Source organism: Chiloscyllium plagiosum, unplaced genomic scaffold, assembly GCF_037043375.1.
Source record: "Chiloscyllium plagiosum isolate Xiang-an unplaced genomic scaffold, Cpla_swu_hap1 HiC_scaffold_36, whole genome shotgun sequence".
NCBI lineage: Eukaryota > Metazoa > Chordata > Chondrichthyes > Orectolobiformes > Hemiscylliidae > Chiloscyllium > Chiloscyllium plagiosum.
This window is the reverse complement of record NW_028270174.1, coordinates 19,325,369-19,349,703: the sequence shown is the minus strand read 5'-3', so window position 1 is coordinate 19,349,703 and position 24,335 is coordinate 19,325,369. Positions and strand designations below refer to the sequence as shown.

Here is a 24,335-nt window from a genome sequence, read left to right as displayed (position 1 = left end):
GGAGAACGTGCAAACTCCACACAGTCAGTCGCCTGAGGCGGGAATTGAACCCAGGTCTCTGGCGCTGTGAGGCAGCAGTGCTAACCACTGTGCCACCGTGCCGCCCAATGAAGAGCAACAGGACTAACTGGATTCACATAAACCATTTGTGTAATTGGGTAACTATCATGTGTAATGTTATTTTGGAAAAGCACAGTTTTTAACTTTTTTCTCAAAACTGGAGATCAGATGCAATCATTTTTGAACTAATTGAAACTTGTATTTAGGTTATCTGATTTAATCAGAAATTTGTTCAATCTTTCTTGAAGTTATTTAAAATCATTCAAAGGTACCTTGGCAAAATGCTCTTTCATTACAAGGTTGCAAATGCAAAACTTATTTTAGACAAAAATCAAATTTCTTTTATTGCATTACCTCTCGTAGCAGGTTGTTTAATAGTTTTCATTGGGTAACTAAAGGTTAAGATTAATAAACAAATGTTGACTTTTGTTATAATTAGAGCTGAAAATGTGTTGCTGGAAAAGCGCAGCAGGTCAGGCAGCATCCAAGGAGCAGGAGAATCAACGTTTCGGGCATGAGCCCTTCTTCAGGAATGAGGAAAGTGTGTACAGCAGGCTAAGATAAAAGGTAGGGAGGAGGGACTTGGGGGAGGGGCATTGGAAATGCGATAGGTGGAAGGAAGTCGAGGTGAGGGTGATAGGCTGGAGTGGGGGTGGGGGCGGAGAGGTCAGGAAGAAGATTGCAGGTTAGGAAGGCGGTGCTGAGTTTGAGGGATTTGACTGAGACAAGGTGGGGGGAGGGGAAATGAGGAAACTGGAGAAATCTGAGTTCATCCCTTGTGGTTGGAGGGATCCTAGGCAGAAGATGAGGCGCTCTTCCTCCAACCGTCGTGTTGCTATGGTCTGGCGATGGAGGAGTCCAAGGACCTGCATGTCCTTGGTGGAGTGGGAGGGGGAGTTGAAGTGTTGAGCCATGGGGTGGTTGGGTTGGTTGGTCCGAGTGTCCCAGAGGTGTTCTCTGAAACGTTCCGCAAGTAGGCGGCCTGTCTCCCCAATATAGAGAAGGCCACATCGGGTGCAGCGGATGCAATAAATGATGTGTGTGGAGGTGCAAGTGAATTTGTGGCGGATATGGAAGGATCCCTTGGGGCCTTGGAGGGAAGTAAGGGGGGGAGGTGTGGGCGCAAGTTTTGCATTTCTTGCGGTTGCAGGGGAAGGTGCCAGGAATGGAGGTTGGGTTGGTAGGGAGTGTGGACCTGACGAGGGAGTCACGAAGGGAGTGGTCTTTTTGGTATACTGATAGGGGAAGGGAGGGAAATATATCCCTGGTGGTGGGGTCCGTTTGGAGGTGGCGGAAATGACGACGGATGATACGCTGTATATGGAGGTTGGTGGGGTGGTAGGTGAGGACCAGTGGGGTTCTGTCCTGGTGGCGATTGGAAGGGCGGGGCTCATGGGCGGAGGAGCGGGAAGTGGAGGAGATGCGGTGGAGGGCATCGTCGATCACGTCTGGGGGGAAATTGCGGTCTTTGAAGAAGGAGGCCATCTGGGTTGTACGGTATTGGAACTGGTCCTCCTGGGAGCAGATGCGGCGGAGATGAAGGAATTGGGAATATGGGATGGCGTTTTTACAGGGGGCAGGGTGTGAGGAGGTGTAGTCGAGGTAGCTGTGGGAGTCGGTCAGTTTATAGTAAATTATAGTAAATTTCCGCCACCTCCAAACGGACCCCACCACCAGGTATATATTTCCCTCCCCTCCCCTATCAGCGTACCGAAAAGACCACTCCCTCCGTGACCCCCCACCAACCCAACTTCCACTCCTGGCACCTTCCCCTGCAACCGCAAGAAATGCAAAACGTGCGCCCACACCTCCCCCCCCTTACTTCCCTCCAAGGCCCCAGGGGATCCTTCCATATCCGCCACAAATTCACTTGCACCTCCACCAAGGACATGCAGGTCCTTAGACTCCTCCATCGCCAGACCATAGCAACACGACGGTTAGAGGAAGAGCGCCTCATCTTCCGCCTAGGAACTGTCCAACCACAAGGGATGAACTCAGATTTCTTCAGTTTCCTCATTTCCCCTCCCCCCACCTTGTCTCAGTCAAATCCCTCAAACTCAGCACCGCCTTCCTAACTTGCAATCTTCTTCCTGACCTCTCCGCCCCCACCCCCACTCCGGCCTATCACCCTCACCTTGATCTCCTTCCACCTATCGCATTTCCAACGCTCCTCCCCCAAGTCCCTCCTCCCTACCTTTTATCTTAGCCTGTTGGACACACTTTCCTCATTCCTGAAGAAGGGCTCATGCCCGAAATGTCGATTCTCCTGCTCCTTGGATGCTGCCTGACCTGCTGTGCTTTTCCCGCAACACATTTTCAGCTCTGATCTCCAGCATCTGCAGTCCTCACTTTCTTCTCTTTTGTTATAATTCGCCATGTTTGAACAATTATGCTGTACAATAGGTTCCTTATTCTGCTTTGCTCATATGACCCAACAGTTTACCCATCTTTGAAATGTTAAACACGATACCTATATTCTAAACCAAATGATAGTGTTGCTATTAATCCTATTTTAACTTAAGGGGAGAAACAAAAAGATATTTGCTGGGAATACACAGTAAGTCACTTAGCAAGTATAGTGAGTCTAAAACAAAAGAAAGATTTGCATTTATACAGCACCTTGCACGACCAGCAGATATGCCAAAAGTGATTTACAGTCAATAAAGCGCATCATACATGTTGTTCGTTAGCAAACAGCAACCTCCAAAACTACATTATGATAATGACCGCATGATCTGTTGTGATATTGGTTGACAAATAAATATCGGCCAAGACATCAAGGATTTCCTGCATGTTTTTCTCAATAATGCCATGGGATCTTTTAAATGTGTTCGTGGTCAGGCACATGAAAGATAGTGTTTCGACCAGTGTAGCATTCCTTCAGTATTGCACTATTGAATGGATTTATATTTGTTTGGTGCTCAAATCCTGGACTGGACCTGAACCCTCAATCTTCTGAGTAAGAGGCAAGGGTTTTACTGATTGAACCAGGGCTGATACACAAAATGATGTTCCAGGTGGAATCTTTCACTTTTCTCCAGTTTTCTCTTCTATCTTAGTATCGGAACACTAGTGTAAGCATCATTTAAAACAAAAGTCATAGAACTTTATTTTCTAACTGGAAGGAAATTCAGAAGTCTGAAATGCAAAGAGAATTGGGAGTTCTAGTCCAGGATTCTCTCAACTTTGAGTCAGTAGGAAGGCAAATGGAATGATGGCATGTATTTCGAGAGGACTTGAACATTAAAGGACTTGAACTGTAAGGCTCAGGTCAGGCCACGTTTGGAGTATTGTTTGCAGTTTTGGGCCCCATATCTCAGGAAGGATGTACTGGCCCTGGAACGTAATCAGTCGAGATTCACATATGAGGAATATTTGAGGACACTGGATCTATATTCGATGAAGTTTAGAAGGATGAAAGGGGATCCAATTGAAACTTACAGAATACTGAATGGCCTGTACAGAGTCGATGTTGGAAAGATGTTTCCATTGGCAGGAGAGGCTAGGATCCAAGTGCACAGCATTAGAGTAAAGGGAAGACCTTTAGAGTGGAGATAAGGAGAAACTTATTCAGTCAGAGAATGGTGAATCTATGGAATTCACTGCCACAGAAGGCTGTGGAGGCCAGGTCATTGAGTATGTTCAAGACTGAGATAGATAGGTTCTTGATTGTAAAAGAGATCAAGGGTTACGGGGAGAAAGCGGGAGAATGGGATTGAGAAACCTACCAGCCATGATTGAATGGTGGAGCAGACTTGTTGGGCTGAATGGCTGATTTGGGAAATCTGAAATGAAAACAGAAGAAAATGCTGGAAGCCATCAGCAAAGCAGATGGTGTCAGTGGAGGGGAGGACATTAAACCTTGCCTCCTCCTTTCTTTCCTCAGATGATACCTGTTGTGTTAAGGGCTGACCAACATTTTACTTTTATTTACTCCCACTTTTTAAACTTGTAAAATTACTTGTTTTCTTCTTTTCCCAGTTTTGTAATGTCAGAATATTCCCGTATGACAGACATGGAACGTGACCAGATTGATCAGGATGCCCAGGTTTTCATGCGCACGTGCTCTGATGCCATCCATCAGCTGAGGGCAGAAGGTAAAGACAAAAGCATGTGAATGTGAAGCTTTTTTTAAAAAGAATTTTGTCAAGCAGTTTAACTCCTGTGAAGGTGCAGTTGTGATTGAGACCTTGTTTTCGGAAACATTAAAAAACAGTGTGAATGGTTGGTTTATTATAGATTATTAGTTTTATTGGCTTCCTATAAAATATATTTAGGAGGATGTGTGAAGGGGATGAAAGAACTTTGCAGGGTTTTCCCTTGTATACGGAGGTATATGAGGCAGAATGTATAGCAGGGCAGAGTGTTGAAGGTTGTGAAAGAAACAGCTTAAAGGATTTCTTATGTTCAAGCAGCATATTTTCATGTCAGACATATGTTCCAATGTCATTCTTGGCTTCTGTCTCTAAAGTGGCAGCCGTAGAAGCTCAAGAACAAGTTCTGATTGTTATTTAATTGATAGTTTGGTATGGGAGAAGTTGAGAATGGGTTCAGGGGAAATGAGAATTAAAATTGAAAATAAAAAGAACAGATGTAAAAGGGAAACCACAATCCATGTGAATAAATCCAACTCAATTTTTCTAAGATTTTCCTAGTCTTTGCCCTCTGTATTTGCATATCACTGCTGTAACCTTAAATGCAGACTAAAATCTATCTTAATGACCAGCATTATACTGTTCCTAGCATCAAGAAAGTATCACCTGCCCCTTTTCTATTTGTCATCATAGCTATCTTTGAACTGAGGTTGCCACCATGCTGGAAATCAGCCTTTTGTGAGTTTTATTCAGGCTCAGAATCTATTCTCAGTCTGAAGGATTTGTGTTATCAGTCTTCTCCATACTAAGGTTGAAATCTGAACAGACATCTGTTGTCATTGAGATTGATCGCACCAGAATAGAAAACAGTCCACAGCCAAGATTTATTGCTTCGTCTTCAGGAACAGCTGACTCCCAGCTCTCACCATTTTCCACATCAAACTCCTCTCAGCCACTTAAGAGCTGACTGGGTGCTACTTGCTTACTTAAGGGCCTTAATTGTTGATGAAAAGGTTGCTATTGGATCTTCTCACTCAGCATTTAATTGCTGAGAGAGCAAGTATCTTTCCAGCGCCAACTTGCCCAATTGTTTGCTATTGTAGAGCCATAGAGTCATCCAGCATGGAAACAGATCCTTCTGTCCAACCAGTCCACATCAAATATAATCCCAAACTAACAAGTCCCACTTACCTGCTCCTGGCCCATTTCCCTTCAAACTTTTCCTATTCATGTACTTATCCAAATGTCTTTAAACTTTGTAATTGTACCCACGTGCACCACTTCCTCAGGAAGTTCATTTCACACATGAACCACCCTCGGGAAAAAAAAAATCACATCATGTCTTTTTTAAATCTGTCTCCTCTCATCTTAATAATAAGCCCCCCTAGTCTTGAAATCCCCATCCTAGGAAAAAGACAACTACTATTAACTCTGTCTATACCCCTCATTATTTTTTTTGCCACCTTGCTCATCACCTCCAGGGAGAGGGTAACCACATCCTGTTAATAGTGTCACTTCATTAGTGTTGAGATCACCTAAGTCTAATTCCGTCAGTTCCAACAATACCCACTGAACCGTAGCTTTACTTAGTCCTCCTCTCCTTGACCACCCAACCATTTAAAACTATTTTTTTCTCTCCCGTATCTATAAAGTAAATTGGCTTTGTCATTATAGATGATCAAGTATGATTTATGAGTTGATATAATTTATTAAGGGAAATTGTGTCAGACTTCTATTAGAACCTTCATGGATAAAATGTATGATTTAGGGGTTTCTAACGCTTCCAATTAACTATCTCTTCAACTAATTGCTAGGTTTTTCAATGAGGTAATTAGTTCATCAGTTCTGAGGAAGGGTCACCGGACCTGAAACATTAAATTTGATTTCTCTTCACAGATGCTGCCAGACCTGCTGAGCTTTTCCAGCAACTGCTTTTTTTTTTGTTTCTGATTTACAGCATCCATAGTTCTTTCAGTTTTTAATTACTCCTTTGGATTATTATTTACTTAACGTAACAGAAAAATTATGAAGTATATTTGCACTAAAGACTTGTTGCTTCCATTCCAGCCATGAAGAATGTGATTTCTCCCCAAGTGAAGGAACACAGGGAAGGTGTATTGGACTTGCTTGAAGCTTACCTGAAAAGTAACTTTAATTTGTTTTAATCAGGGGTGTGGGAAATGTTTCATGGTTTTAAGAACCATTGATTTTAAAATTGGTTATATAATGTATTACTATGTTAAACTGCTTGCAAAGGATTATGATTGTACATTTCACTTAATCAGTTTTATTCTGACAGTGAATCCAAGAACTCATGGACACAAATTAGTCAACAACAGAGTCTGGCTAGAGAGCAATGCTTGAGAGTACTGAACACAAGCTAATGAAAGCCTAAACAGACTGGCAAAGTTGCAGTCAAACTATGCAGAAAAGATAGTCATAAAAGTCTTAAATAGAAAGGGTTTTTATTTTTTTAACTTGGATCTTTTCTTTCATGTGCAACATCAAAGGCTAATCCTATGAAGAAAGTTCTTTCTTCTTACTAGCTGGAGTCTAACTTTATACATGCAATATCTACTGATGTAGTAAACCCATGGGAGCAAACTCAAATCCACGTCATTGTCTTTGGGATATTGGATATATCATGAGCGACTTGTGATTTCCTGGACTTTCAGAAATGTTACAGTAAGCAGTTTGAGATGTAGCTTAACTTTTAAAGTACAAAAAAAAATTATTTAGAAATAAAAATACTTAAAATAACAATGTTACCATTATACATAGAACATGCCAGTATAAAAATAACTAACATTCAGAAATAAACTGGGCCTGAGAGACTTTTCGCAAAAGCTTTAATATGAATTTGGATTCTTACTTTCACAGTACCTTCTACATGTTTCTCAGTCCTGGTATTTTAGGGATGTACTCCTGAAGATCAAACCCTGATACCTTTTGAAGTTAACCCTGACAAAGGATTTCAATAGATGTAATCCTAGTATTGCATCATCTCTGATTTTTTTAGATGGAAATTGCCTGTGTCTTCCTGTTTGGAAAAGGCGAAATGCATCCCTTTGGATAAAAACCTTCTTATGAAACAGTAAGACGTGAAAGCTCCTTGTGCAAATCCTAAAATGAAAGATCAGAACTGAATATTTGCAAAAGTGCTTTCAGCTCCATTGAAAACTTGACAAATTTGGCAGTCTCCTGTGTCTATTTGCACACCTTCAGAATTTTGCAACGTTGGGCAGGGTCCTAAGCACCCATTTGCTATCTTTTCCAATCTCCTTTGAATGCATCGCTATTCTTATTCTTCTTTCTCCACAAACCTCCTCTGCCAGTACATGGTCTGCGGTACAGTAATTAGAGTCATAGAGTCATACAGCATAGAAACAGACCCTTTGGTCCAACCGGTCTATGCTGACCATAATCCCAAACTAAACGAGTCCCACCTGCCTGTGTTGGCGCGAATGGAGGGTTCCAGTTATAAGGAGAGGCTGGATAGGCTGCGACATTTATTTTTCTCTGGAGCGTAGGCGGTCAAGGAGTGATCTTATGGAGGTCTATAAAATCGTAAGGGTATAGATGAGGTGAATGGCAGGTGTCTTTTCCCTAGCGTCCGGGATTTCGCGACCAGGTGGGTGTATTTTTAAGGTAAGAGGAGAAAAATTTTAAAAAGATAAGAAAGGCATTTTTTTAACACAGCTAGTGGTTTATGTACGGAATAAACTTCCAGAGGAAGTGGTGGATGCAAGTATAGCTAAAATGTTTATAAAACATTTAGATAAGGACATGAATAAGAAATGTCTGGAGGGATATGAGCCAACATCTCAGGATTGACCAAATAGCAGTCAAAGTCACAAACCAATGCCATTGTTTTAAAGCTACTCCAATGTTTAGTGGAAACGAGTACTCTTCCAAACATTTTAAAAAATTATCTTTGTCCTTTGATTTGATTATAACATCTGATTATGTTTGCATTGCAAACCCATACCTCTCCTCGTAAATGATTTTAAAATACTAAATAAATTTTTTAACTCCTTAAATCAGCAGTTTCCATGGAAGGAATGTCATGCAGTTGTTTTACCAGATTTAGTGTAGTACATTGAATGTACTTCAGTTGTAATGGATCGAACTTCAATCTTTTGACATAAAAGAAGCAGTTTATCCAGATGGAATTGGGCTTGAGATTCCTTTAATCATAAGATTAGATTTTACGAATAAGCATCTGTTCACCAGCATGGCCTAACCATTCAGAATGCGCAGTAACAATTTTAACTTTCTTTCCAAAAATGAATATTAAGCTCTAATCAATGATTATAAATTGCATTTAGACATAATTGACCCAAGCAGGATAAGCAAAATGCTTCTCTGTTTGAATACAGACCATAATACTTCCCAAACTCTCACCCTATATAAATATGTAACATTTCCCCCTCTCCTTGCATAACTATGTGTTGAACTGAATAAACAGATGAGCCAACCAATTAAAAAATTGGAAAAGATCAAACTTTTCATGATGAATAATGACACTAATTTCTTTATTTATTTCGAACCCTGTCACTTTGTCCTGCAAAGTAGCAAATTTTTATTTTGCTTATAGGAATTATAGAGGAAGACCAGGCACTGATGAGGGCTGCAAGTTGGAGTCTAGCAGCTCTGGGCTATTCTCATATACACAACGATCTGGTGGCTGACAGTGGAGAAGTGGTGGGGGAAATCTGTCTGGTTCAACCACTCATCTGACAAAACTAAGCTAGATCGAGTTGGGAAACAGTTTTTGGTTCCAGAAAAATAATTATGTTCCGGATTTTAATGTTCTATTCTTGCTTGCATTGATAAACATAATAACACAAGATATAGGTGGGTTGGACTATATGGCCTGTTGAGTCTGCCCTCCAATCGTCTACGATCCCAGCTGATCTTGAGCTTCAGCTCCACTTTTCCTGCCCACACCCCATATCTCCTGATTCTCTGAGGCTAAAAATCTGTCGAGCCTAGCTTTAAATGTGTTCAACCATAAAAACTTGTCAACTTTCTTGGGGGAGAAAATTCCAAAGATTCATATCCCTTCAAATGAAGACATGTCTCCACACCTCAGTCCTAAATGATCGGCTCTTTATTTTGAAACTGTGCCCCCATGTTTGAGATTCCCTGACAAGTTGTAATAATCTCCTAGCATCCAAACTGTCAAGCCCTTTAAAAATCTTATACATTTCAATGAGATCACCTTTCATTTTTCTAAGTCTCTAAATTTGCTCAGCTATGTCTGATCATCTTAGGTTTAATTAAGTGAACCATAACTGTACTGCCTCGAATGCAATATCCTGAGTGTGGAGACCAAAACTGCACTCACTACTACAGATGTGGTCTTACCAAAACCCTGTACAGTTGTAAGAAGACATTTTTTATTCCTGTAGATCAGTCACCTTGTAGTAAGGCTAGCATGCCATTTGTCTTTTGAGTTGCTTGCTGTACCTGCCTATTAACCTTCTGTGTATCTTAAGCACAAGCACATTCAAATCTCTTTGTTTATCAGTACAAGTTTCACACCTTCTTAAAAAAAATTATTCTTGTGACCAAAGTAAATAACTTCACACTTAATTATCCATCAGCCATCTTGTTATATAACTCACTTAACCAAATTGTATCTTTTTGCAGCGTCAATGGTCCTCCACACAGCTTACCTTTCCACCTAGCTTTATATCATCTGCAAACATACATACATTACTCTGTCTCTTCATCTAAGTAATCAATGTAGAATGTAAATAGCTGACTACCCTGCACTGACTTCTGTGCTCCTGTATTCACTACCTGCCTTATTTATGCCTGTTCATGCTTGTTATCTGTTAACCAGTCCTCTGTCCCTGCTAATATATTACTCCTAGTCATGAGCCGTCATGTTGTTCATTAAGCTTGTGTGGCAACCTACTGAATGCCTTTTTAGAAATCCTGGCACACTGTATCTACTGCTTCACTTTATCTACCTTACAAGGTACATCCTCAAAAATAAACTTCAATGAATTTATCGAACATGGTTTCCTTTTAGTAAAATCATGTTGGTGTATTCTAATTATTCAGTACTTTTCTAAATGCAATGTTAAGACTTACTTAATAGTACATTTTAGCATTTTCCCATCAAACACTGTTAGGCTAACTGGTGTGTTGATCCCTATTTTTCTTCTTCTTCTTCTTCATTTGCAGTTGCTGACTTCCAATCTGATGGGATTATTTCCAAATCTAAGGAATATTGGAAAGTGATAGTTAGCCTGTCCACTATATTTTTTAGAATGTCTAAAAAGCAATAAGCTGTTCATCTCTTTACGATTTGAGTCCATCATTAAGTATAGAATGTTTAGTTGTTGGATGCTGTAAATTTACCCCCAAAAATTTGCTATTTAAATTAATTTCCTTTATGTTCAGATTTAATATACTTTCATCTTTGTAATCATACAGATGTGTGTAAAGTGTACTCTGAACAAAGGGCTATTCGAGTCAAGCGAGTAGTGGATAAGAAAAGATTGTAAGTAACGTAAAATCATGCTCAGTTTGATCTTCAGAGGGCAGTTTGCAAATTGGAAAGCTATATATTGACTGAAATTGACCCTCATTAGGGTATCATAATGTCATATTGTCTCTGTTCTACCATTATCGTTGGTTTTCCCTTTATCATTTGCCATCAGTCATGTAATGCAATGAAAGTCACGCTTTGCGAAAGCTCAGTATTTGAGTGCAAATTTCAATCTCCTGGCAGGGAATTCTTATGTGACAAGTTCCCTCTCATTTTGTTGCCTGAACATTGAATAGAGACTATACTAACTGTTACTTGACATGGAGTAGGGGAGGGAACATTTAGATTATTCCTTGTATTTTTGACCAGCAAGACAGCATCTTTAGAGGACTGCTATTCAGCCTGTACAGCTTCATCTGAGGTTGTCTAGTTTATAATAGCGATTATACAAATTTTAAACCTCATGAAAGATGGCTGAGTTTACATAAGATGAAATATGGAAATTGTTTAAATCTAACATTGATTCTTCCCCACCGCCCCCCCAAAAAAAACCTACATCCGAATCAGCACACCTGCAACTTCAATTCCAACAGAGTTAGGATAGCTATTGGAGATGTGTGGCCCCCACTACTTAGGCCAAGAGGGGTTTTGTCATTTAAGTATTATAATTAGGCAGCAGGCTGTTTAAATGCCTGTATGAACAAAGACAAGAAGGAAGGGATGAACCTAATTGGGCATACATCAGAAGCACACCTCCTCCAAAGATGTACGTGCTTCCGTCTATACCCCCGGGCCACCAGTGCACTCTCCTGGCTCCTTAGGCTCCACTATTCCTCCCTTCTCTAAATCCTTAGGATGTACCTCTTTGCTATGATCTTCCTCGAGCCTCATTCTTCAGTCCTGGCTGTGCATCTTGCTTAAGTCTGACACTGGAATGGACTACACCTGTTCCTCTGTTCACTTGGTCAGTAGCTTCCAAGCTCAGGACTTCCTTCCAAGTGAATGTGCAAGTCCAATAATTAGACAATGTCACTCATTTGCAGCGCATCTTACAGCTAACCTTCTAGGAATGGAAGAGGGGTGATGGCGAATCATCTCCTGTGTAAATTTTAGCCCAGTGTGTTTATGAAGTTTTGGAGCAGTTATTGTGGTCAAGATCAAGTTTTAACTGAATACTTAGCTCCACATGCAATATTGATATAACACACTGAACTAGGATATTCAGACAAACAAGAGGTTGTGTAGGATTCTTAAGGGACTTGACAGGGTAAATAATGAAAGGATGTTTCCCCTCATGGGAGACTCTAGGGCATAGTCTAAGAATGAAGGGCTGCCAATTTAAGACATAGATAAGGGGGAATTTCTTCTCTCAGTGCTCTTTGGAACTCCATCCCATAGACACCTGTGGGGGTGGAGTCCTTGTGTAGATTTGAGGCTAAAATAGAAAGATTCTTGATCAGTAGGGGAATTGAGGGTTACGGTGAAAACACAGGAAAGTGCATGTGAAGTATGTTGGATCAGCCGAGATCCTATTGAATGGCGGAGTAGGCTCGATGGGCAAACGGTTCACTCCTGTTCCTATTTCTTATGGTCTTAAAAGAAGTGCAGAGAATAAATATTTTGTGCAATCAAGCAAACCAATGAAAGTAATAGCTGAAAAAGATGTCATAAAGTCTATTGAAGCAAGAATTTTATTTGCAAGTGGCTAAAAAGAGTAATATGGAAATGGAACATGAACAGAAGAATCAAATTAGATGAAATAATAATCATAAGTACAAAACTTTGTGACGACACTAACGGCTCACTTGCTACAGTAGTTTCAGGCAGAGCCATAGAGATCATTAATAATGCTCTTTTGATATCTTGTTCTATAACATCATAAGAAATGAAGATAACATCTGAGGTAAAGGAATATGTAAGGTTGCATGATTGATAAAATTTGTCTAATTGTGAAAAATTAATATTATTTTATTTCTGATCCTCAGAAGCCATTTTAAATTCAAGTTATGAGCTTGTGAATCAGGAAATATAGGATTGAGTAAATCTAATCCGTTGTTGCACACTGTTCTGACAGATTTATTTTTCATAGGTCAAGACTTGAACCTGAACAACATAGCAACAAGACATTAGTACCATCTCCAGAGAATATTCCTCCTGTCAAGCCAGAAAATTCAGAGGAGCTAGTTGCAAAAGATGAAAGCAATGGTTTGTAACATTAAATATTGTGAATTGCATGCTGTAGTTTGTGATTATTGGAAAGTCAAGGCCTTGCCATTTTCCTATTCAGCGATGCAATGTATAAATAGTTATTGGTAAAATATGGACACGAACGTACATTAGAAGCTCCAAGTACCAGAGGACTGAATTTATAACTACAACATATCTAAAACAAATAGAATCATAAGTGTTATCTTGTTGATTTACATAGTTTACAGCATTTAAAGGTTTGTATTATACAGTGCAGTACTAAGTAGGGAATTAGAAAGACGAATGTCACCATCTATACAATGTGTAGAGTTTAGTTTTAAATCCACACAGATAACATTCGTTTGCTACTTAGTTCTCATTTGCGCAATTAATTTGCGAATAATCTGAGTAGACAATTCTATCATTAAAAATAAGGAATAGATGTGAGTAATTTAAATTTACTTAAAACTAAAAAAAGAGATCATGTGGATGAATGCAACGTGTTTGAATGAGATAAATTTTCCTTAGTTTAGTAAATATTCTTGATTTTTTGAAGTTAGCCAGATAATATAGGAGGTGCAATGTTAACAATTTATTTTAGCTAATCTATGTCAATGGTGGCAAAGTAAACATCCTACTACAATTCCATCGCTTGATAGGCAACATTTTATCATCATCATGGAATTTCATTTGAGTATATTGATAATTTGCATCAGAGAAAAATAAAGCATCTCATACCCCTTTATCCAGCTAATTTTGTTTTAATCTTTAATAGGATGTAGGCATCGTTTTCAAGATCAGTAGTTATTACTTATCCCTCATTGTGTTCAACTATGTAGCATTCTCAGTCATTTCAGAAGGCAGTTAAGAGTCAACTATATTGCTGTGGATCTAGAATCTGTAGGTTTTTACATCGATTGTAGTTAATGGTCACCATCATTGAGACTAGCTTCATATTCCAGATTTATTAATTAACTTCAAACTCCAGATGATATGGTGGAATTGAACCTACTCCCCAAGAGCATGAGGCTGGGCCTCTGAATTATTAGTCCTGCGACATTATTCCCTGAGACTGATGTAGTATTCTGGAATTCAGAGCTATCTGGCATGACGTCAATCCTAAAATGCAGTTATAATCAAGTTAGGACAGGTGTACTAATTCTGTTTCTTGTTCCATTCATCCAGTGGTCACAACAAAGTTTGAATTTAATAGGGAAATGATGTTTGCAGGTGCATATATCTCAGACCGTATGTGGTTCAGAATCAGAAATAAGTCAGCCAGGTTGTTTAAGTAACAAATAAGATCATGTAACCTCTCTCAATGTATTGTCGAGTCAGTGACTTTATTTGAGCAGCTCATGTTCTTTGCAAATGCAATACTTTTCCTTACTTCCTTTGCTTTGCAAAGTGTCTTTCCAAAAACTCCAAAACATTGATATAGTCTAGTTAATTATATTCTAAATTAAGATGCCAGATAACACATCCTCATAATCATAAAGTTCTAGATGACTGATTCAGATGTATTTGCTGTTAATAGCACTGGTACAGAGGTTACACTTTTTTTTTCCCGACCAATTTCATGATCTTTGGTGAAAGCAGTTACTAATTTTAGAATATTTTGTTCTCTGTTCAAGTAATATTTTATCCCAGTGAAATAAATTAAACAAGTCTTGGAATGGACTATGACTTAGAGGTGTCAGTGTTGGACTGGGGTGGACAAAGTTAAAAATCACACAACATCAGGTTATAGTCCAACAGGTTTATTTGGAAACATGGACTAGTTCAAGATGTCAGGTTGGCAAGCAAAATGTAGTCAGTAGGCCAACATGATCAGATTGTATTGATTTTAAAGCAGTAAAGACCTACCACTGAGTAGATTGAAAGTGGAAAACAAGGTACATCAGAAAGTGACTAGGTTATGATAAACTTTGGTTTTCGCTGGATAGATTTAGTACAAGGAAAGAAGTATCACAGATTTGAAGAAATCAGTGGCCTGTTAATGAAAATAATAAATGCAAAAGATCACAACGGGTCAGACAGCATCCATGGAGAGCAAGCAAGTTAACATTTTGAGTCTAGATGTACCTAGATGATTGATATTTTCCCTCATTTCTGTAGCAAATGTCACAGGAAATAATATGCAGTGAACGATCACTTCCGTGACTGATTCAAACCAAGGTTGCTGAGGCCACAACACAGAATACTAACCAGTATACAATCATGGCCCCGCGCTTGATTATAAACTCAGTTGTAATCTTTACTTCCCACAACCCAAAAAATACATCAAAGCCTTCCAAAATTTATATTATTTCTCCTCCATATTCCTTCTCGAGGTAAATTACGTGGGGATCCTTCTAGTAGCTGGTGATTAAGCAATCTTCTGTTTTTTTTTTGAGTACCTTATGATTGTGAACTCCTTGTTTTGCCAGGCTGTACATTGTGTACAGGCCTCTCCCTCTATTCGTTAAATCAGAGTGGTGGCATGTGAGACCTTTAGGTTGGCATTAATTGTCCAATTAAGGACGTCAATTGGTGAATCGATGAGTGGCACTTGTAACACTTGCCCTGCCATTTCTAAAATCTTGACGGGACTGGCAGTAAGGATGCTGTGGATGACAAGCCACCCAATATTGCAGCGGCAAACACAGAATGCTGGAGAAACTCGGTTCTGAAGAAGAGTCATATCAGACTCAAAATGTTAACGCTGTTTCTCTCTCCACAGATGCTGTCAGATCTGCTGAGTTTCTCCAGAATTCTGTGATTCTGTGATATTTTACATTAACACGATTTTAAAGGTGTGCCTGCTCACTTCCCTGTCCATGAGTGGCCCATAAAATCCAGTTGCTAGGATTTCTAATTTTATTAATTGTGAATAATTGAAGTGCACTAAACAGTTGCTTGAATATTTATGAAGCACTTGTTTGAAAGACTTACTAAATGGAATGCCGTTTGCAGAGATAATGTAGAATTATGTACAACTTATAGCACAGGACATGCCATTCAGGCAAGATGTCAGTAATAATATTTATGCTCCAAATAAGCTTTCTTCCAGCTTAATTCATCTCATCCTGATAGCATGTCCTTCTGTTTGTTTCCCCTTCTGTATTTATTCAAGTTCTACTTCAATTTTTTTGAGGACATCTGTGATGAGATTGCATATCAATATCAATATTAAAATGATCTTTAACAGATAAAAGTTTTCCAGAAGTACATGAAAATTTGGGTTTTTGGGAGGACTCAAAGGAAGATGAACTTTCACCAGAAGAAATTCAAATGGTAAGTTTCATCCTTCAGTGCAGTTAATTGGGATAATGTTAACTTGCTCACCAGTTATTATTTCAGTTACAGTCTGTGATCCCAGGAAGATGCCAGATGGTTGCTTTCTCAGCAGCAAATGCTAATTTATATCATAACTTTTCTGCATTTTAATGACTCCAGTAACAAAGACTTTTGACATCGATTTACAGTTCTCATTCTTCCAAAGAGGTTTAACCTTCACAATCCTTTCAGCGTATCCATCTCTTTGTTTTTCTTTATTGTAGAACTAGAAAATCTCTGGATGTGCTCAGGAGATAAGATTAGTATTTGTGAAGAGAGAAACAGATTCAGCTCTAACCCTTCCATTACTTCTGATGAAAGGTAGCTTTAACTCTTTCTTTCTCCACAAGTGCTATCAGACTTGTTGATTGACCCAGCTTTCTCAGTTTTCCTCACCAATTTTCAGCATCTACCATATTCGCGAGTACATCAGGAGAACTGCTCTGCTGTTTTTCAAATAGTGCCTTGAAGTTATTAGAGACAGAAAAATGTACCTAAAATTAATGCCTCATCTGAAGAACAGCAACTTTGACACTGCAACTCTTCTTTAGTGCTGCCTGAAGTATTGATTTGACTATGTGCAATATGTACTCAAGTCTTGAGACTGGGACTTAATCCACCACTTATTGACCCATAAGCTAAAGTGCCATTTCCAAGCAAAGTCAACACTGATGTTAACTCATATATAAAAGCATTCCATGACTGACAGTCCATCTAACACTATCAGCATTCATTCTCTGCACTGACGACACTTTCCTGACTTGAAAATATATCACTGTTGCTGAGTCAAACTCCTGCAGTTTCTTTCCTTATAGCACCATTGGTGTACCTACTGCCATAGACTACAGCAGTTCAAGCAGCTCACTGCCACTTTCTCAATGGCAATTAAGGATGGGCAATAAATGTTAACAATATTTTATCCACATCTTGTGAATGAATTTTTTTTAAAATGTAAATTTGTTTCACCATATCAGGCCTTAACTGAGGGAATAATTTCGTATTAGATTAGATTAGATTCCCTACAGTGTGAAAACAGGCCCTTCTGCCCAACGAGTACACACCGACCCTCCGAAGGGCAACCCACCCAGATCCATTCCCCTATCCTATATTTAACCCTGACTAATGCACATAACACGATGGAAAATTTAACAAGGCCAATTCACCTGACCTGCACATCTTTTGAATTGTGGGAGGAAACCGGAGCACCCAGAGGAAACCCACGCAGACACTGGGAGAATATGCAAACTCCACACTAGCAGTTGCCTGGGCGGGAATCAAACCTGGGTCCCTGGCGTTGTGAGGTAACAGTACTGACCACTGAGCCTCCCCCAAATTCTGATCAAGGCCTCACTTAGCCAGTTTCCTTGTTAATAAATCACATTTCCAGTATCTAAGAATTCCTTATCAGCTGTTGATTCAATCTGTTCCTCCAGAACTGAGGTATTTAAAATGGCAACTTTCTCTCATCTTCTAACTTTAGATTAAGCTCCCAGTACCAATTTTAAAATCTGAAGAGGGTTTTGTGTATTAGATACAAAGAAGGGTGATCAAATTCAGCACTGAGTGCTGGCATTGAAAGGAAGAGGCATAGTTGACATTTAAATGTCACAATAGCAGAAACGCATAATAAAAACCTGAGAATATTGCTGAAAAAGAGACATGCTCTTGCACCTTTACATCTTGCATTTATCAGGACAGATAATGCAAGATGAAAAGCTTCAATAGCTTTAGAAATACTGAAGTTCTGTAATTACAAATGGCTGCACCTACACCTGAGACTGAGATACAACAAAATGACACATGAATGAAAGCCAACATGGAGAGTGTTTTGTGGAGCAAAGTCTTTCTGATGTTATTCTTGCATAAAGATAACATATTTTGGGGGTTTTCTTGGTTGGATTGGATGGGCAAGCTGTATGGGCCGTCTCGCCTTCAGCTTGCATCATAGGCAGATATAGTTGATCATTGTGCAACCATAATTACGAGGTGGACTATTGAAAAATATACTTAATAGACTAGAACTTTTTCTGTAGAAGAGAGGGGACTAACGGTGACTTATTCAAAGTATGTAAGATTATGAAGTGATTTGATTGGATTGATACAGAAAACATTTCCGCTTGAGGAATTATAAATTAAAGATGGTTACTAATAAATCCAGAAAAGAACTTGGGAGAACCCTCTTTAACTAGAGAGTGATTAGAATGTGAAACTTGCTATCACATAGAGTGCAACTAGGTAAACATATACGGGAGAAAGTAATAGAAGGCTATGCGGTTAAGCAAGGGGTGAACTAGGCTGGAAGGAGGCTAATGTATACCATAAAACTGGTATAAATCAGATGGCTCACTTCCATTATATTTATTCTGTATATTTATACTAACAATACCTGAAGAGTACAATTGCGAAGTACTGACAGTTGTAATGTTTATTGGCAGTTTAAATGATCCAAACTAATAGCTTTCAATTTGGTCTTTATTGTATTTGGCTAGCAGTTGCAAATTAACCGTATGCCTAATCTATGGATTTATTCCAAAGTGAAGACATTTAAATCTGACATTATTGAGATGATATTCATTCAAACTCTGCCTTGCTGCAATGAATGCAGCTGGGATTACCAATCATTTCAAGCTACTGTCCCTATCACAGGTGCAAGCAATCCAGAAGAAAATAAATGTTATTAATTTTGTTTTCTTTGAACATTTTCATTTATTAATTCTAGATATATTAGTAATGAAAGAAAAGAGCTATCTGTTTCTCAATCAAGGATTATCCAACTGAACTATCAGAGGTGTGGACATCATTCATTCTATGACTGAAGTTACGTTCATCTCGCACAAATACCAGGCAATAACCCCATATCCAACTACAGCAAACCTAAGCATCTCCCTTAGACATTTATAAAACCTCTACAGTGTGGAAACAGACCATTTGGCCCATCAAGTCCACATGGACCCTCTGAAGATGATCCCACGTAGACCCTACCCCTGCTTTTCCCATGGCTAATCCACCTAACATGCACATCCCTGCACACTATGGGCAATTTAGCATGGCTAATTCACCTAACCTACACATCTTTGGACTGTGGCAGGAACCAGAGAACCCAGAGAAAACCCACACAGACATGGGGAGAATGGGCAAACTCCACACAGACAGTCTTCCAAGTGTTGCAATCATTGAATTACCCACTGTCAGCATCCTGGAGGTCGTCATTAACCAGAAACTGAACTGAAACAGCCATATAAACACTGTTGTTACAAAAGCAGGTCAGAGGCTGAGAATCCTATGGCAAGAAATTTGTCTTTTGTCTCCTCAAAAATCTGTTCACCATCTACGAGGCCCAAGTCAAGAATACTACCTACTTGCCTGGATGAGTGCAGCTGTAACAACACTCAAGGTTCGTACCATCCAAGATATAGAAGCCTACTCGATTTGTATTCCATCCACCAGCTTCAACATTCACTCCTTCCAACATTGATACGCTGTGCCACAAGTTACACTGTGTCAACTCACCAAGTCTTGTTTGACAGCACCTTTCAAGCCTACAGCCGGCACCACTTAGAAGAATAGATGCAGTAGATGCATGGAAGCACCACTCCCTCCCAAACTACACAGTATCCTGACTTGAAACTATATCTCCGTTCCTTCACTATTGCTGGGACAGAATCTTGACACTCCCTGCTAACAGCCTGTGTGCATTCCACAAAGACTGCAGCAGTTCCATAAGACAGCTCATCACAGCCTTTTCAAGGATACATAAGGAAAGCCAATAAACAGTGGTCTAGCCAGTGATGCCCTAACTCTGGAAGCAATTAGATTAAAGAAGAACAGTGCACATGAGAACCAGCCTATGTGGCAACCAGTGGCAGTAGTGAGGGGATGGAGAATGCTTGGAGGTGAAAGACCATGCAACTCAACCTCCAGAAATGTGCTGAACAAGAGTTGGTAACTCTAATTTCAACTGTTCATATGGCCAAATTTAGTAGCCACTAAATAATACAGATTAGAAGCAGGGACCTTGGGCTTGCTATGTCATTCAGTAAGATCATGGGTGGTCTGATTGTAGCTTTGATTCCCTTTTCCTGTCTGTTCGCCCTATAATCCTTCACTCTTGATAAATATTCAATAACCCATGCTCTACTGCTCTCTGGGAAAGAGAATTCTGCAGATTGATGTCCCTCTTAAAGAAAAAGTGTTCTCCTCATCTAAGTCATAAATAGGCAAGCCCAAATTTTTAAACTTTGTTCCCAAGTTCTAGACATCCCAGAAGGGGAAACATTCTTTCAACATCCACCCCTCCAGCTTCCCACACATTGTTATACATTTCAATAAGATCATCTCTCACTGTTCTAAAATACAATGATTATCAGCCCAACTGCATTACCTTTCCACATAAATTAATCCTTTCAAACCAAAAATCAGTCAAGTGAAATCTGTTTGAACTGTTTCCAATGCAATGATATCTTCTCTCAAGTAATGAGATGCATTCCAAGGCCTTTTACACCAAAGCAATACACCCCTACTTTTATACCAACTTCCCTTGCAATAAACACCCAACATTCCATTTGCCTTCCTAATGACTTGCTAAAAGTGCATATAAATGCATTGTGATTCAAATACCAAGGCACCCAGATCCCCCTGTACAATAGAGATATACAGCCTTTCCCCATTCAAATTGGCACGGTGGCTCAGTGGTTAGCACTGCAGTCTCACAGCACTAGGGTCCCAGGTTCGATTTCAGCCTTGGGTGACTGTCTGTGTGGAGTTTCTGCCCGTGTCTGCATGGGTTTCCTCCGGGTGCTCTGGCTTCCTCCCACAGTCCAAAGATGTGCAGGTCAGGTGAATTGGCCATGCTAAATTGTCCATAGTGTTAAGTGCATAGTCAAAGGGAAATGGGTCTGGGTGGGTTATTCTTCGGAGGATCGGTGTGGACTGGTTGGGCCAAAGGGCTTGTTTCCACTCTATGGGGAATCTAATCTAATATGCTGTTTTATTCTTTCTACCAAAATTTACAAGAAAGAAACAGATCATTTACAAAACCTCTTGTATATAAGTTTGAAACTAATGTAAGTCATCTGTACCTTGGATGAATATTCCATAGAAATGAATTGAGATGATTGTAAACAATAAAATAATGACTTTCAATTTGATTTGATTAACTTGTTTGCTTCTCCACAGATTATAATTGACTTTTATTCAGTGGAGCTGCATTTTAATGCTTAAGAGAATTTGAACTTTTGGAAAATGCTGCATAAATGTTACATTTTCAATCACTGCTCTAAGTCTGTTTTTGTTGCAGTAACATTTATGGCCATTTGCTCTATGAGTATGAGGTAGCATTGAAAGGCAGCAGAACATAGTCCCATTCTATTCCAGCTGTCACCATTCCATATTATTGGTTTAAATGTATTCGGTTTCTTAGGCACTTGCCCTACCAAATACATTTTTGTATCTCCATATACAGAGTTTATCCTGCCATCTTCACTTGCATGAGCAGTTTATTCTGTCTTATTTTCGTTTCTAGCATTTGTTTAATGGAAAGTACTTTTGTGTTTTCGCACAGAGGCTAGTACAATTGCAATATTTAAAAGGCACCTGGAAGTATACATGAATAGGTGAGGTTAAGAGGGATGGGCCGAATGCTGGCAAATGGGAGAAGACTAATTTAGGATATCTGGTTGGCATGGATGAGTTGTTCCGAAGGTTTTGTTTCCATGCTGTACATCTCGATGCCTCTCATAAGTAAATGGACTTAAAGTTAAGAATTGAACTGACTACAGTAATAGAAGATGTAGTGTGCTGCTGAAAGATGGAGAGCTCACTTGTTATTTGAGAGTTCTTGAGCACGGTAGGAAAGTGTCCCATACATTTCCATCACACTGAATTACATTCATCTGTCAGTCCCTTTGAACTTGGTGATTTGTCCATTCTGAATGTGCCCTATGTTTGATTTATTTTTCTTTAAGCATGCATAACTTCTATTTATAGGTAAATATAAATTAATTGCTTAATTGGAAGAAGAGGAAGATGAGTAATTGAGAACTTTGTGATTCATACTGATTCTTCCAGTGTTTGTGCATCTCTGATCTCAGTATCCTGATTTGTTGTATATGCAGAAAGCATATTGCACATGATTGAAAGGCTGTTAAATGCAGACATCTATAGTGAGTGTTGTCAACAAAATAATCATCTTTGTCGGCGTGAACTACCTGTGGTCACAAATTGATTTGTTTGTCTTTTTTGAAGTTGATAGTTATTATAAGTGAACCTGAGATAGGTGGACTTGTTAAGAATATTCATATGTTTTATATTTTGCATGTTAATTGATACTGCACTTTATTCCTGGCAGTTTGAGCAGGAAAACCAGCGCCTTGTCAGTGAGATGAACAGCCTGGTGGATGAAGTAAGGTAATTCTAACATCATATGGTTCTCTTGACAGAAAAGCATAAAAAGGAAACAATTCAGACTTAATGCAGGCTTTAATATAACTAATGCTTCAGTCAACTGTTTGTGAAAATCATTGTAAGTTGACAGAGCTGTTAAATCCTTGTATATTTGAAGAGAAATGTTTACATAGATTATGAATCATATTCGGTCTGAATCTGAATAATTGTAAAAGCCAACACACAGTCCTCCCTGTCAGATTTTTGTACTGTTTCGGGGACATATTTATTGCAATTCACATCCTATAATAAAGTCATGATCTATACTGATTCAGTCACTTTATATGTGGACCATCCAATTAGCATGTTCACGTGTACAATGTTTTCCCTAATGTTTTTGCTATTTTTATGAAGGCAACAACTCATGACAATTAATACAATGAAGTGTGAGCTCCACAGCTTTGCTTTCAAACAGGGGCAATGGTTGGAACCATTGGAGGAAATTAGGGAAGAATGCAAAGAAGGGAATGGCAAACTGAGGCTGCAAAGGAACAGCATGCGGTGCTGAGAGAACTCTCAGGCAGCAAATCATTGATGTGAGATTTTCATTAATATTCTGTCCCTTCCAAAAGTATCCACAGCTGTACTTTTCCACTTATCCTAGTCTTCACAACTGTCAACTGAGTGCCCCCACTCAACTTCATGGATGTTATCCTTACAGAACTAAGAATAGGAAGTACAAATGAAATTCAAGAGAAGATGATCATCAAGATAATTCATCACTCTTCTTTGGACAGTTGCTTCTCCTGAACATAAGACAAGATGCGTGTGTTTAATGTCCTAGTACCGGTGCTGAGACTCACTGAGTAACATTCCCAATGGCTTTACGAAGGGAATGATCCTCTGAGCTCTGATTGTACAAAGCTTAGCAGCAGACTGGATTATGTGTAAGTGAGGACTGCAGATGCTAAAGATTAGAGTCGAGAGTGTGGTGCTAAAAAAGAACAGCAGGTTAGGCAGCATCCAGGGAGCAGGAAAATCGACATTTTGGGCAAAAGCCCTTCATCAGCTTTTGCCTGAAACGTCGATTTTCCTGCTGCTCAGATGCTGCCTGACCTGCTGTGCTTTTCCATCATCACACTCTTGACAGCAGACTGCATTATCTCAACCATGCCAACAAGGACACTGCTTGAGAATGTTATGGGGAGCAAGCATGCTGTCAGTCTGATTATAGACAGCACTTGTTGCAATTCAGTACTTCTGCTGTGCTGTATGATACGATTGACTAGGAGTGATCAAACATGCTGAAAAGCCATATCATCGTTATTGTTTGTAAGAACATGTTGGATCCCGGCCGAGTCTAAGATTCTGTCCAAGATTTCAGAGCTTCTGTCAATGGCTCCACATTGTGGGTCTGAATATAGCGTTCATGGTGCTGACAAGTCAATCCATGGTTGACTGTGCAATTTGGATATTGTGCATGAGGACCCCACATAAATTGGACATGGATTTACATTGACATTTATGGTTTATAGCCAAGCGTTCTATACGTATAGAAGTCTTACATGCCCTTCTTTGCATCAGGGTATGAGGTTATCCTGCAGTGTTATCCTGGGTGTTGAACTGTTTAGTCATTCAAATTTTTCTTGTTACTTTAAATATCATAAATCATAAAAATATATTTTTATAAATGTGTGTATTGAACCCATTGGTGTGTAACAGTGTAGGATTAGGTTTACATTGACATACCATATTTCACAATTCCAGCTGGTATAAACTGATTCGTGAAC

At 39.3% G+C, this 24,335-nt stretch overlaps 1 protein-coding gene across 2 annotated transcripts in view; it reads left to right on the top strand.

Moving 5' to 3' along the window:
• The window catches only part of stx18 (syntaxin 18), a 159,089-nt gene that overhangs the window by 119,793 nt on the left and 14,961 nt on the right, over positions 1–24,335 (top strand). Inside the window, exons 3-8 of one of the 2 annotated variants that reach the window (XM_043674245.2) lie at positions 4,042–4,157; positions 6,222–6,299; positions 10,605–10,671; positions 12,749–12,864; positions 16,037–16,122; positions 22,511–22,569. In XM_043674245.2, the coding sequence (XP_043530180.1) occupies positions 4,042–4,157; positions 6,222–6,299; positions 10,605–10,671; positions 12,749–12,864; positions 16,037–16,122; positions 22,511–22,569 (522 nt within the window). The remainder of the gene's footprint in view (positions 1–4,041; positions 4,158–6,221; positions 6,300–10,604; positions 10,672–12,748; positions 12,865–16,036; positions 16,123–22,510; positions 22,570–24,335) is intronic. The other variant, XM_043674246.2, reaches the window with a different exon arrangement.